This window comes from Ciconia boyciana, chromosome 1, assembly GCF_034638445.1.
Source record: "Ciconia boyciana chromosome 1, ASM3463844v1, whole genome shotgun sequence".
Classification (NCBI taxonomy): domain Eukaryota; kingdom Metazoa; phylum Chordata; class Aves; order Ciconiiformes; family Ciconiidae; genus Ciconia; species Ciconia boyciana.
Window position 1 is genome coordinate 117704255 of NC_132934.1, and position 13885 is coordinate 117718139.

Consider the following 13885-nt stretch of genomic DNA (forward strand, 5'->3'; position numbering starts at 1 on the left):
CTGGTTAGATAGGCATGAGAACATCTACTGATAGGCATGAGAACATCTACATAGTGTACTTTCCAAAACCTTAACATCTGTTACTTAGGGTTATTTGGACTGTGTCTACCCATATGTATTTGTAGTTGCCAAAGCTTAATTTTTGTTTGATTGGAATTTGGCTTTGGGATTTTGCATTTGAATCCAAACTTTACCTGTTTTTTCTTGCCATAATGTTTTGCTGTTGTTCTAGTACTTGGTTAATGTGACATATGTTTATACTCTGTCTGTTGTTTGGGCAGGAGAGACTATTAAAAAGTTGAGATACTGTTTCTTTAAAAGAAAAGAGGTAATTGGGATTCTTAATCTACTTAAACTATCACAATCTAGGTATCTATTTAAATGCAATTCTTTGCATAATGAAAAAGCATTTAAATGCTGCCACTCATTAATGCAATAGCTAGCCTAATATTCTAGAGTTATGGTTTAAACAGAATCAGGAGAAATCTTTCAGAAGAATCAGGGTTGTAGTATTAATTGTAAAGCACACAAAGTAGGAACACTGTTAAGTGAAAAATCACTCAAATTAGTAGTAAATAACTACTGTTTAGATATTATAAACTACCGTTTATATATTATGAAAGCTTACTTCACGTAATAGAAGTATCATAATATTAAACTATTGCCACAAAAATAGCTGACTTGTTCCTTATAAAATGCATTTTTTCTTATTCTAAAATAGTGGGTGTGACTGCAAGTAGTTAAAATATTGGCTGAATTACCTTGTCTAAGGATCTGTTGATGTGCTTAATCCTCTTAAAAGAATTGTTTTTTTACTAGGCACGAGGGAAAAAACGGCAGATAGGATGGTTCCCTGCTAATTATGTAAAACTTCTGAGCCCTGGTACCAGTAAAACTACTCCAACCGAGCTACCTAAATCGACAGCATTACCTTCAGGTAAGCAGTGTGGTTGCATTAAAAAAGTTGCTTTTGTAATGTGTATCATTTACAATAGGTCTTCTAAAAATAATTATGGACATTCGGTAGGATATTTAGTATCTGTTATACAAGTCACTTTGGTTAAACTCTTCATTTTAATTGTTTTTCTTTTAAATGAGAAAAACATGCAATTGGTGTTGTATATTTATGGTGGTGTTCCCTCGGGTATGAACTGTTGACTGCTAAAAAGCCATCCGTGACATTACATCTTAGAGTAAAACATTCAAATTATCAGTCCTATTTGTTTGCACTAATTGTAGTAAAGGAGGTTTTAAAGGTTCAGGATGGTCCATGGGCTTAGCAGTTGAGGCACCTCTCATCCAGAACCTTTTATTTTTCCTAAGGTGAAGTGTGAGAAAACCACTCAAATGAAGATGTAGCTTTTTGTCCTGTATACCTACTTATTTTAAGGTTTATGAAAGGATATAAGAGCAATAGACCATTATATTTTTTAAAGCTATTTGTTACAGCTTCACCACAGGGAATATCAAACAGTCCTGTCAGTCTACTGCAAGGTATAAAGCCAGGCAGAAGACTGAGAACAAAAAGTTCATTCCTTGCGACTGTTTCAGTCTTGAACCATTTTGGGCTTGTGAGTTGGTGTAGTACTAAGTAAAGAGGATTCTTGTCCATCAAAAACATGTAGGATGGATGTATTTTCTTCCATAAGCCACCCAAAAGACTTGACATGGTTGTCTGTCATCTGTTTGGATTTAGTTGGGGGTGGCAGGGGGCAAAAGCTTGCTGCTTCCCCAGGCCATTTTTTGACTGTCTATCATTCAAATGAAATAAATGTTTCTAAATGAAAAATGGTAGTGAGCATAATTTTCTCCTTTAACTATGTATGAAGGATTATCATGCAGTTTATGGAACTAGAATAAAATAATGAGGTATTAGTTTCATGTGTCTTTGGTATAAATAAAAGTACCATATCAAAGAAGGCAAATGTTATAAATAGTGCTAATTGGCTCCTTTGGTGTTAATCATAAAGATGCAGAACATCAGACTTCTGTAAAGACTCATGAGTTTGGGTCCTGCAGTTAAAATGGTAACCTAGCATAGACACACACACTTTTACAAGGCAATATGATGGGATTTTATTTTTTTAAAAATTATTTCAGGTTTGACAGCCTGGGACTTTTCACACATGCCAATAAAACTTTTACAAAATAAACTTTTTAGCACTTTTTTCATTGCCCACAGAACATCAAAATCTTAATGGCATTCATTTTTATCAAATTCAGCTTTGTTATAGACCTTTCATTTTGGAGGGTGAGAAGAATAATCTTGTCTTTCCATTATGATAAATGCTTGAGAATTTGGGTAATGCTTGAGAAGCATCTTCGTAGTGGAAGTATGTTAGTGGAGAGGCTTACTATAGCAAAAGACATGGAAAGCCTGAAGAAAACCACCTACAGGGGCTGAATAATGCCCAGGGTGGTTCATTATCAAGGGTCTGAGAGTGTGCCATTACTGTCTGGGTTTTGAAGGTAGGGGATCCATCAGAAACTACTATCATCAAAGCCTCTGTTTCTTTTGTCATTTTGTTTTGATGTATATGCTCTCCGTCTGCCATACTACAATGCAAACTGCATGACTTGAAAAACTTTTTTTTAAATTCTGTTGCATGGGCACTTTTGCTTTATGCTTTGAGGTTTTCTTAATTTCTGACTGCTTTGTATGTGTTCCCTTCTAAACTTGTGTCATGAACATGTCCTTCCTGGTGCTGAGAAATGAACAGAACTATTACTGCTACTTGGAGCTAGTCAGGCATAAGGAAGTTCACCATATAGGAATAGTGGGAAACGTGTTTCAACCATTCTGGTTGTTTAAAGAAAGACAACACTATAGATTGTACTGGTTGTGAGTGTTGCATAAGAACCTGGTTTCCCTCTGCTATTGCAGTAGGGCTAGTATTAAGCAATAGACAATCTTTCTAAAAAGGAAACAAATGGCTGAAAAGCACTGGAGCTCAGAGAAGGTAAGCTATAGCTTGCTTCTGTAGTTAGCAATGGCTTTTGGAGTTTAAAATAAGTGAAGAACTTTCTTGCTGGGATGACTATAAGAGCTTCCTATATAGGAGTAAGGTATATTCTAAGCTTTGTGACCAAGTGTAAATAAGATCAAGATGAGGTCACTGCTTCAGGTTCAGGAGCAGTGGAGGAGTAGGTTGAGGAGTACTATCTCTTCAAGAATTCTCTTAAGTTACCTCCCCAAGTTTAAGGTGATTCTTGGGATCCCATTGGACTATTTAGATATTCCGATGATGCTACTGGACAGCACCAAATTTCTTAAAGCTCTTTGAAGTGGAAGAGAATGATCTGAATGAAAAATTCTTGAAATAAATTAACTCTAGAATGGGTTACAAATCTGTTGATGTACATATTGTATTCAGGTATGGTCTAGCTTAAACTTTATCATTCGTAATGTTAGTAATAACCTGTAAACGTGTAACAAGAATGCTGTAGAACAGATTCACAGGTCTTTAAAGTGAAATGTGAACACCAATGGTGTTCACACATTTGAACTTGTGTTAGCACAAAACTACCTAAAACAGGAGTACACCATAATATACATTTCTTTAGAAATGCTGGTTTATATCCAGTATGCCAGGAAAATGTACACTTTGGTTAGCTGATGTGTTAGGCGTCACAAATGACAGTGAGTGCCCATTTATTTTTATTTCTATTTATTTATTATATTTTCTTTTTTTTTCCTTTTGTAAGTAACAAAGCTAAATATTGAGATATACACAGAGATCTTGTTAAACGTGGAGTTCATTTGACTATGATGTTTGTGAACAGGCACAAAGTATTAACTAAAGGGAGTTGAATAATTTCCAAAATATAAATTCCAAAAAGAGAGAGGAGCTATTTGACAAATTTAAATACATTGCTGGCTGAGTACAAGAATGAAAATACAAGAAAATTTTAGGCTGAATATAATAGAGAAAACCTGACAGCAAGGCTAATTAGATAGAAGTCTTGCGTCTTAAGGCAAAATACCAGAAGCCCTGTGACTTGGCATATAGAAAACAAGAGAGAAATAGAGGAAATTATGTATCTAAATAAACAGTCCTGCTGCTTTAGAGAATTAAGAAAACTGCTCTATTATAATTGATCAGAAACTGCTCTGTCCTGAGAACCAGTCAGATTTGATGAGTTTCACAGTAAGGAAATAGAAAATGGGCTGCTGTAAGGAGTCCTGTGGTGCCAGAAGGGCAGCCTAAATGACCTAGGATGCTTTTTATTTTTCTCATTCTTTCCAAGATCTTTGTGTTCCTAATGCCTCAGTGGTAGTACAAGGATATCACCAGTGGCTTTCTCTTGAATTATAGAGCTGTGTTGAGCCTGTCTGGTGCTAATTAGAAAAGCGTGCCTTTTTCAGGCTTCAGGTAGTGGAATTTAAAGTTTCCCAGACTTTTCTGTCCATTGACCAGTTCTGTTGGAAAGCATACTTTTCAGAACAGGTTGGTGAGGATGCAAAATGCTATTTTTATAAAGGTACAACAAACTCGGTGCTTTTGTGGGCACAAAATATATATATGAAGTGAAAGAGAAGTGCCAATAGAAAACTAACATCCTTGAAGTGTTTGACTTTTTGCTAAAATTTTAAATTTTTCCAATCTTCTCCTACTGTTTGAGCACTTCCAAACAAAAATATCTTGGGTACAGTTCCAGGCAGGTTACACTGTTCTCAGTTTGCACTGCTGTGCTCTGCCCTCCCTAGTGTGATCCTGACCCCTCAGTAAGCTGACTGAGAGAGAGCAGTGCTGCTAGGAAACTTTTTTTTTTTAAATCACCTGGAGCCAATTTGTTGAGGGCTCAGCTAAGCATCAGTACAGGGGCACAGGACAGAGGGGCAGGACCGGTTCAGATCAGCGTAGTGTTTTGGAACTATACTGTGACATCTGTAGTGTTTGTAGTTGGTTTATGCATAGCTTATGTTTTGCTGATACGTTGCCAGTGCAACAGACCTCTTCCTTTATCTTACAGTGTGCCAAGTAATTGGCATGTATGACTACACTGCACAGAATGACGATGAGCTAGCGTTCAATAAAGGCCAGATTATAAACGTCCTTAACAAGGAAGACCCAGACTGGTGGAAAGGGGAGGTGAATGGACAAGTGGGTCTCTTTCCATCCAACTATGTGAAGCTGACAACAGACATGGACCCAAGCCAGCAATGTAAGTGACCCTCTCTGCTGCCATGCTGTGATTATTTGTGTAGTACTTTAAGATGAAACATGCAGCATTGCTGTGATTCTGCTGTGGTTTGCAGAACTCAAAACTTCACTGCTGCACTTGTCAAAGTCTCTTTGAAGACCTTCTGTAATGCAAACCTTATTTTATGTTTGTTTTATTTTTAGTTACCATCCCCTTTGTAGCATGTTACCCTTTATCATTTTTGCACCATGCTGTTTACATGCCTGACTCATTTTCCTAGCTTGAATTTGCTCATTGTTTTGTTTTGCTTATGTGTTGTTTTCCTCCTTTTTCTAGGAATCATATGTTGTCCATCCCCCACTCAGGCTTGAAAGTCCTCAAAGAGACCCACTATCCCATATCACTGCCCAGAGGGATGATGGGAGATGCAGCCTTGATCATGTGGCTTCCAGCATGATCATCTACTGCCTTCTGAGTAGAAGAACACACTGCAGAGCAGTTTACCTCATTTTACATTAGTTGCATGTAATCGCAATGTTTGAGTTAATTACCTACAGATATAGAAGCAAAATTAAAATGAAACAAAAAAAAACACAAAAAAATCAGAGGATAGTGGGTCCTTTTGTGGCTTTCATAGTTACCAAACTAATTTTTCCACCTTTGCACAGGTGCTTTCAGTAGTTTTAAAATTATTTTTAAATATCTATTTTAGCCTTTTAAAGGAAAAGTATAAATTAAATTTCTTCATTGCAATTTTGTTTGTGCAAAAAGACCCACTATCAAGGAATGCTGCATGTGCTATTAAAATTGTTCCAAATGTCCATAAATTTGAGACTTTATGTATCTTTCTTTTTTATTGTTCACTTGTCCAGTGTTGTCAATATGTCTTCTTTTTTTCTTTTTTCTTTTTTTTTTTTAATTACAAAAGAACAGAAGGAGTTAAATCAGTTTAAGGAACTTTAAATGTGCCCAATTACAGATAAGGTATTTTGTTGTAGTTGTTGTACTGTATGTATCAGGTGTTCCTTGTTGAGTGTGTAATACATTGTGGAGAGAAGAAATTAACTTCCTTCCAATGCAAGAGATATTAACCTTGCATAATGTTGTTATCCCAGTTATGTTAATTTTATTTTGCACATTACTGGTAGCTGCATACAGTTAGAAAACACCCTGATTTTGTGTTTGTCTCAAATGTTTCAGTTTTTGCATTTTCGTATCAGAAATCAATAGAATACTACATTCATGTGAGATTTGAGAATTAACTTCTTTATCTTCATCTTGGTTACGTGAAGTTTGATTTCTCATTTTTACTTTCTTATGACTATGGAACAACACATTTTGAACAAGTAATTTTCCTGACAAGAAAGAATGTATAGAAATCTCTCCCTGCAATTAATTTCCAATGTTTACATTTTTTTAAACTAGACTGTGGAATTTATACAAATTAATATTAAATGGAGCTTACAGTCAAGTTTATGTAGTAGATGTGCTGTAGCTAAGCCATGTTTGTCTTTCCAGCATTAGTTACAAGCTCTTGATAAAATGCCTGGTGCTGTCAGTGCAGAAACCCTCTCTTCCCAATGCCTCAAGCACAATATAGCCATTCTACTAATTACCTTACCATTTAGTTATGTCCTGGTTTATGTATTTCATTTATTTCTAAATTTCATGCTGGCAGTGTTGTAGCGTTTCTAATCCTACCCCATCTCCCTCCTTCTGACCCGTCATGCGGTGCAAAGAACAAGTGAAGCTCCTTATTCAATTGCACTTCAGTATTTCATCAATATGAATGTAAATTATATAAATATATAAAAACCTGCAGCTTTAACAACTGTAATACAGCCTTTAAAATTAGTTACATGTATAGATAATTAAATTCTTCATATAAAAGATAGACTAAAATGTGTTTGTTGTCTTGTTGCTGTGTACACACAGAATTCACCAAGTGGCATTAGTGCATGTAATGAATTTGCTACCAGAATAGCTGAAGCCCACCTGTTTAATTTCAGAATTACACTTGTCTTGTTTCTTTGAATATTATTTCAATATAATTACTCAGATTGATCGTGATTATCTGCAACCTTTTGCACCTTTATTCAATGCTTTCTACGTGATACAAATCAGTTGATATTTTTTGACACTATGCTGGTAGATGAATTAAGAATACTTTGTTGTTTTACTATGGGTTTACATTGACTTAGGCTCTGTGTTTTATGCCAGAAGCTCTAGTCTTAAAACATGCACAATTGCACAGATTTTCCTTCTTTTTAGGATAGTATTTAACATGCACAAATTTTTCATTTACCTCTGTGCCATTAAAAAAAAAAAAAAAAAAAAATTTTCTTCTCCACCATAGCCACTTGCTGAAAAATATGCTGCCTGGTGTGATGGAAATTGAACAGAACGTAATACTTGTACTTTTCAGTGCCCATTGTTTTGTTTACTGAGAATGATGTAGCCAGATTTTACTCCACTATTTCAATATTTCGTGCATTAAAATGTTATTTTAATGAAAGGGTATCTCTATTTTCCCATAATGAGCTGTGTGTTGAAAGATTTATAACTTGACTAAAAGCATTTGTCCTAAGGGACATTCTGGTTTTTATGACTTCAGGCCAGAAACATACTTTCTCCACATATTGAAATATTGGCAATACTTTGGATATAGGGGATTCAGATGCTGCTTTTTTTTTCCCCCATTAATTCAAGTGAGAAGAAAAATAAAGCTATTACAATAATCTGCAGGCTACATGTTTCCTAACATGCTTCTTAAAAATGCTGAGAGTGGTGGCTCGTAAAAAGATTTTCAAAATCACAGTGCTCTAAAAGTTCTTGGGGTCAGTTTTTTGCTGAAGTGAAAAGAACAGCCTGAAGTTGTCCCTCTGTAGACACACACACACACTGGTGTATGTTGTGCCCAGGACTCCTCAGACAGAAGAGTACTGTGTATTATGCAACAGAGCACCAGCTGTATCAGTCAGTCTATTGTTGAGAATAGTTAACTCACAAAAACCTCAAAACACATTTAAAATGTCCTAGACAAAGATATTCAAACCATTGTGGCTTATATCGACATACATTGTTGAAATACCTATAATGTTTATTTACTCAATTATTAAAGTTCTTAAGTGTAATACTATAGCTTGGCATGGTAGTGTTTAATCTTCCTCATAATCGGTTATTTCCCTTGAGTAGCAGGGAACAAGATATTGCACTTATTCTTTCTTACCTGCCTGGATTTTTGGTTTATATATATATATATGCGAAAGGGAGTATGACAGCATTTCTTTAATAAAGAAAATGTATTATTTCCATTTAAAAAAAATAGTTTTTCAGGGTTGTGTCTCAATCCACTTTTGACCCTCTCTCTACCTTCCTGGTTCATCTGAAAAGATCTTTAACCTCCTAAGGCACATAGTCCCCTCCGAAAGCAGCAGATCTGGACTGCAGCAAGCAAACCTATTTCCAAAAAATGCTTGCCTCCCATGATGGAAATGTGCCCACACTCTTGTTTCTTTGGTCCTTGAATTTGTGGCTGCAGAGCCAACAAGCACTAGTCCCAGTCAAGGCTGAAACAAGATTTTCATAGACAAAACTAAGATGGTTTTTGATTTTTATTTGTATTTTAAGTCAACAGTAAGAAAGAGAGCAGTCTCACTGCTGCCTACTCAATTGAATGCATTCTTTATATTAATTTTAATTTGTGAAGTACTTTTTCCCTTTGCACAGAAGCTCAGGAAAAGGAGCTGTCACTTGAGGGATGTAGAGGAGACTGGAGCTAGAGACCACGCCAGGTGGTGGTGGGGTTTTTTTCACAGTTTTTCTGGGAGAATTCTTCTTTGAGAAGAATTTCCTCTGTATTCAGCTGCTGAGGAAGAATTTCCGGGAATGTTTTTTAAGGGGATTTGTTAATATAAATTCCAATGCTTTAAATCTGTCCAAGACAACTCAATCTAAGATGCGGGTTTATCAAGAGTGCTTTGCTTTATATTCAGAATCAGTTTTATTTAAATCTCAATTCTTTTGGCGCTTCAGTGGCGTCTCTTTCAGCCCCCATGAGCTCACTGAGCACATTTTAAAATGGTCTGTTCCCTCAAGGCAGCAAAATAACTGCATATTCTGGTTTTGTTCTCTGGTTTTAAGGCAGTTCTTTTTAGTTCTTTGTGATTATTGACTCCAGCTATTTAACTTCTTGTTAAATAGCTCCTGATATGCAGTCCTCTTCTGATTACAATAAATGGCTTATTTTTAACTGTTTTTTAGACAGCTTCAGTAAGTCCAGGGACAATATAGCTCAAATATTATTTAATCAATTGAATTGCAAGCTAAGTGCATGCACACAGACAACTGGATAACAAGCTGCTACTTAGCTAAATAGAGAGCACTAAGGTGACCTTTTGATTCCAAACCCTGAAATAATGTTTTTAGAAGGTTGTCCTGGATGCAGTTAAAAATGTAGATTATTTTCACAAAGACTTCATTTCCCGCATGTAGACTTTATGGACTTTTGTACTTGTTTGATACCCTGCAAAGGAGTACTTCACAATGAATAAGGATTCATTTGGGGTTATTGTCCATGTGGAGAAATTGGGAGAGCTATCTTAACTATATCTGGCATAACCTAGTAACATTAATAGTATGTGTAAACATAATTCTGATATACGCAACAAATTTCTATAGCTTGTTACTGCAAGTTTCATAGGTGTTTCATTCCCCTCCCCTTTCCATACATCTTAATTTGGAAACTTCTTTAAAAAAAACAAAACCCAAGAAGTATACCTGTAGCCCTGTAGTGCTCCTCCTCAGCACAAAAATTCAGATAGAAATGTCTGCATAGAGCTGGAAACTAATTTGAATCAAACCTGTAACTCTTCTTCTGTAACTTTTATTAATCCCGTGGAGCCACACAGAATAAGAAGTCAGATTTTAGAACAAGTTCAGTCTTGTGGAATAATTTTATTTAAGCATTTCATGGAAAAGGTAGCTGTTAGTGTCTGTAGGCGGAAAGATCTATCCTACAGCAAGTGGGCTTAGAGCTTTTAGAAGGTGTTGGGTTGATTCCCTGTGGCCTTGTGGTGCTCCTTGATCATAGGCTTTGGCTCCATTTTCTGGCACAAGTTTCTCATTTGTTTCTTCGTGCCCTACCTACCTTTTTGAGTCTAACGCCTTGGCAGCAGCTGGCCCTAGCAGCAAGAAGAAGCTCTGTGCCTACATGCCTTTCAGTTCCTGACTTCAGTGTTTGGTCTGTCCAGGTGTCGGTTTGTACCCACAGAGTACTGACCTGATGCTGCCGGCTCAGGTGATACTCACCAGTGTACAGCTGTGAACTGGTGCCAGCGCTAGCAGAGTGCCAGTCTGAACCGGGCTCAAATCAGTGTCACAGATAAAGGTTTTGTGTGCCCTGGCCTAGACGGCTGAAACCGGATTCGTGTTTTCTCTGTCGCACTCACACTGTCAAGTGCAGTTTTCTCTGCTGAATTGTTTCATATGTTGGAGTAATTCTGGATCCAAATGAGTGTTAAAATAAATCTGGTTTGATTCCTGCACTTTAATTCTTTTTTGGGGGGGAAGATGTGAAGCCAGGAAAGATGATGGCTGGAGGTCTGCCCAAGAAAGTGAAAAAAATAATAAAATATTGTATTTTAACTTTTAGAATGCTACATTTAGTTACCACATTTCTGACTCCAAGTGAAATATCTCTACAGCGTCTTTATTTTTGCGGAAGACAATGTAAAACTGGACTGTGCAGTTCCTTCAGCTTGGATCTGTGGCTGATGCTCTTGACTGATTTGCTGTTACTGTACAGTAAATGGTCAGGGGCTCAAGATAGGTCCTGGGTTATAATTCCCAGGTCAGATTTAAAGTTACCTGATGTGATATAAACAAGTCCAGGAATTGGTTAACTTGGCCAATTTATATTTTTAGATGCATCCATGCCCTCACACATAGGATCTCCCCAAGCAAATTCTGGAAAGGGACTGGTAGACATGTTCTGGTTTTTCCTGAAAGGATTTAGTAGGTTTCCTTCACAAATGTCTCACCTTTCTTCTTTACCTCCTTCCCTTGATTGAATACTAAAACATTATTTTTCATAGAAACTAAGGTATTAACCTAAAACATTGCAGAAAGATTTTGCTATTGCAAAATGAAGATGATGGTAGCGTATCACAAATGCACATTGTTGAGGGCTACAAACCTTGCCTTTAACACTCGGGCATGTTCTAGAATGTAAAAAAAAAAAAAAAAAAGGAAAATCGAAATTGTTATGAAGGGTCCTTGAGTCTGTTGCTTGGCCTGTGTGGGTTGGCAGTGGCAGTTACTCCACCTGATAATAGCTGACTGGTGTGAACAGGAGGAGGAGACACACGTGTTGGTGGTGACTGGTCTTGGCAAAAACAAAGTAATACTTAATATTTTGCAAGTGGGACTTTTGAGACTTGTTTCTAGATCCTACTTCCATCCATCTCAGAGGGAAATGCTCTGCTCTAACAATAAATGGACATACTAGTCCAGTTTAGAAATTCTGAACATGCTGAAATCATTGAAAATAGCTGTGAAATGGGATTTTGCATCACAGAAGCTTGAGATGGAGATCTGTTTGATCACCAGACTCTGTGCTGTCCTCAGCAAAAGCTTGAGAGAGTGAGTCTCTCAGTGGAGGGTCCATCCCACAAGATATTTACAGGAAATTGGTGGTTGCATCTGAAGCTAGCTGACAAGAAGACTGAATGGTGAAATGCTGTAATTTGAGTGAAGAAATGCTGTCATGGTGCCAGGAGTGCTATTTCTCCCTGCTTAAGGTTTTGGAGGAAAACTGTGGCGTAATTTTTTACTGCTTCTGGTTCCCTATAATAGAACAGATCCCTGTCTACTGTGATCTTGTCATTACGGACTGGGCCAGCATGAGGTTTACAGTGAAATCTGGCAGTTTAGTTATTTAGAAAATCTCCCTGAATTAGAAGAAATCAGAAGTTGTGCCCATGTACGTAGATCAGTGAGTTCCACAGCAGAACCTTCCTTCTGAAAAAGCAGCATCTCTTGTGCATTGCTTTCAACCTTAGTGGTTAGCTGAAGACCCATATTTTCAGGGCTGACTTTGTAAGGAAAACGAACAACAACTTTACTTCTTAGAATGGTTTTTGAAATTATTTTTTACACTTCTAGAATCCCTTAGTCCTACAGGTCCTATGGTGATAGGAGGTCAAAGCACGGATTTCTAGTTACAGCATTTGTGTGTTGGTTCTGTAAGTCCAGACATGAGTAACCAGTATGGTGAGTGTGTGCGAATGCCTCTGCTTGGGGTCATACTGGTTGTTCAATTAAAAAGGGCAGAAATTAGCATATTCACAGTGCTGTGAACATATAGAGTTAGCTATTGTAATTTCCCCATTCCTTTCTGAGTTTCCTAGATTGTTTGTAGCTCAGGATTCAAATTTGGCACCGTCCAGATGGGATCCAACACTCTACTTTCTCAGAGCAGGAGAGAAAATATGAAAGAATGGGTCACTCAATAACTGAAAAGACAAATGCCAGTGCCTGATTTTAAGTACCTGAATGGCTGTATGCATAAGGGACTATCTGTGTGCTTTAAGTTAGAAACATTAACCATTTCTACACTGAGGTAAGGTCCTGTACTTTACCCACAGCAGAGCTTTCCCATCTATCGGTGGAAATGTCTGATATCAAGGGCGCTCTCTAGCCCCGAGTAGGAGTCTCTTTTAGTGAATTGAATTAATGAATGATATTATTACAGCTGCAAGTGGAATTTGGATGTTCATAAAAGTACTTTGCACAGTACTTTGGCATCCATGAAAAAGTAGCGAGAGCCCTATGGCGCGACATTTCCCCTTGGAAAGGAACCCAGTTCTCCTTTGGTGTCTTTAATACAAAGACAAGAAAAATCTTAATACTTGTGCACCTCATGAAGAAAATCCCTTATCAGAAAAGTGTCTCCTGCATGTTCTACTCAGCTTGAAGCAGGCTATTTTCCCAAATATTTAGTGTTCAAAAGTAGACCATTTGTCGAAGTTCAGAGTAGCCCATTTACGTCCCAGTTGGCTGACTGTCAAGCTAGCCGCTAAAATATATTATGATTCAAAACGTTAAATGCTTCCTCTAAAGGTTGGTGGTTGGAAACCACACTTCAAACCAAGGTAATCAGCATCTTTTAACACTAAACTTCCCTAGTCTCTAGAGAAAAATAATTAAACACTTTGTTCACTTTTAATGAAGCTGACAGTGCATGGGGAGAACTAGTTCTGTTTATTAGACCTCTGATTTACATGATAACTAAGAAAATGCTCTGAAAGCAGCTGTTTATTAAACAGAAATGAAACTTTTGGCTTTTGAAATGTGCCTAGTGCTTTGATTATTTTGGCATAAAGTTGATAATTCTCAAAACCTACTTTTTATTTCAAGCAAAGTTTCAACTGCGTTTTCTAAAGGACTGCAATGTACAGTATCTCAAAGGAGCATTATCAATATGCTTATGTTTCTAATCTGATCTGTTCTCAGCTTCTTAATCATAGAGAAAGCTATCTTGACTGTCTGTATCTACTTTTTTTTTTTTTTTTTTTTAAGTCAAATCTATCATTACCTTTTCAGGAGCACAGATTAGTTGAAGCAGCAGTTGAAGATAGCCCATGAAAAACTTTATGGTGATACACATGGACCTTGCCAGTGGCATAGTGCAAAATCAGCTCCTGAATTACATTCAGGAAGCTAAAAATGCAGTAAATAC

At 37.0% G+C, this 13885-nt stretch overlaps 1 protein-coding gene across 11 annotated transcripts in view; it reads left to right on the forward strand.

The window, feature by feature from the left end:
• Nucleotides 1–13885, forward strand: part of ITSN1 (intersectin 1) — a 144614-nt gene that overhangs the window by 116048 nt on the left and 14681 nt on the right. For 10 of the 11 annotated variants that reach the window (XM_072845885.1, XM_072845844.1, XM_072845911.1 and 7 more), the window contains 2 exons: nt 820–937; nt 4975–5166. In XM_072845885.1, coding sequence (XP_072701986.1) covers nt 820–937; nt 4975–5166 — 310 coding nt within the window. Of the gene's footprint in view, nt 1–819; nt 938–4974; nt 5167–5481; nt 10705–13885 lie in introns of those variants that run through there. The other variant, XM_072845930.1, reaches the window with a different exon arrangement.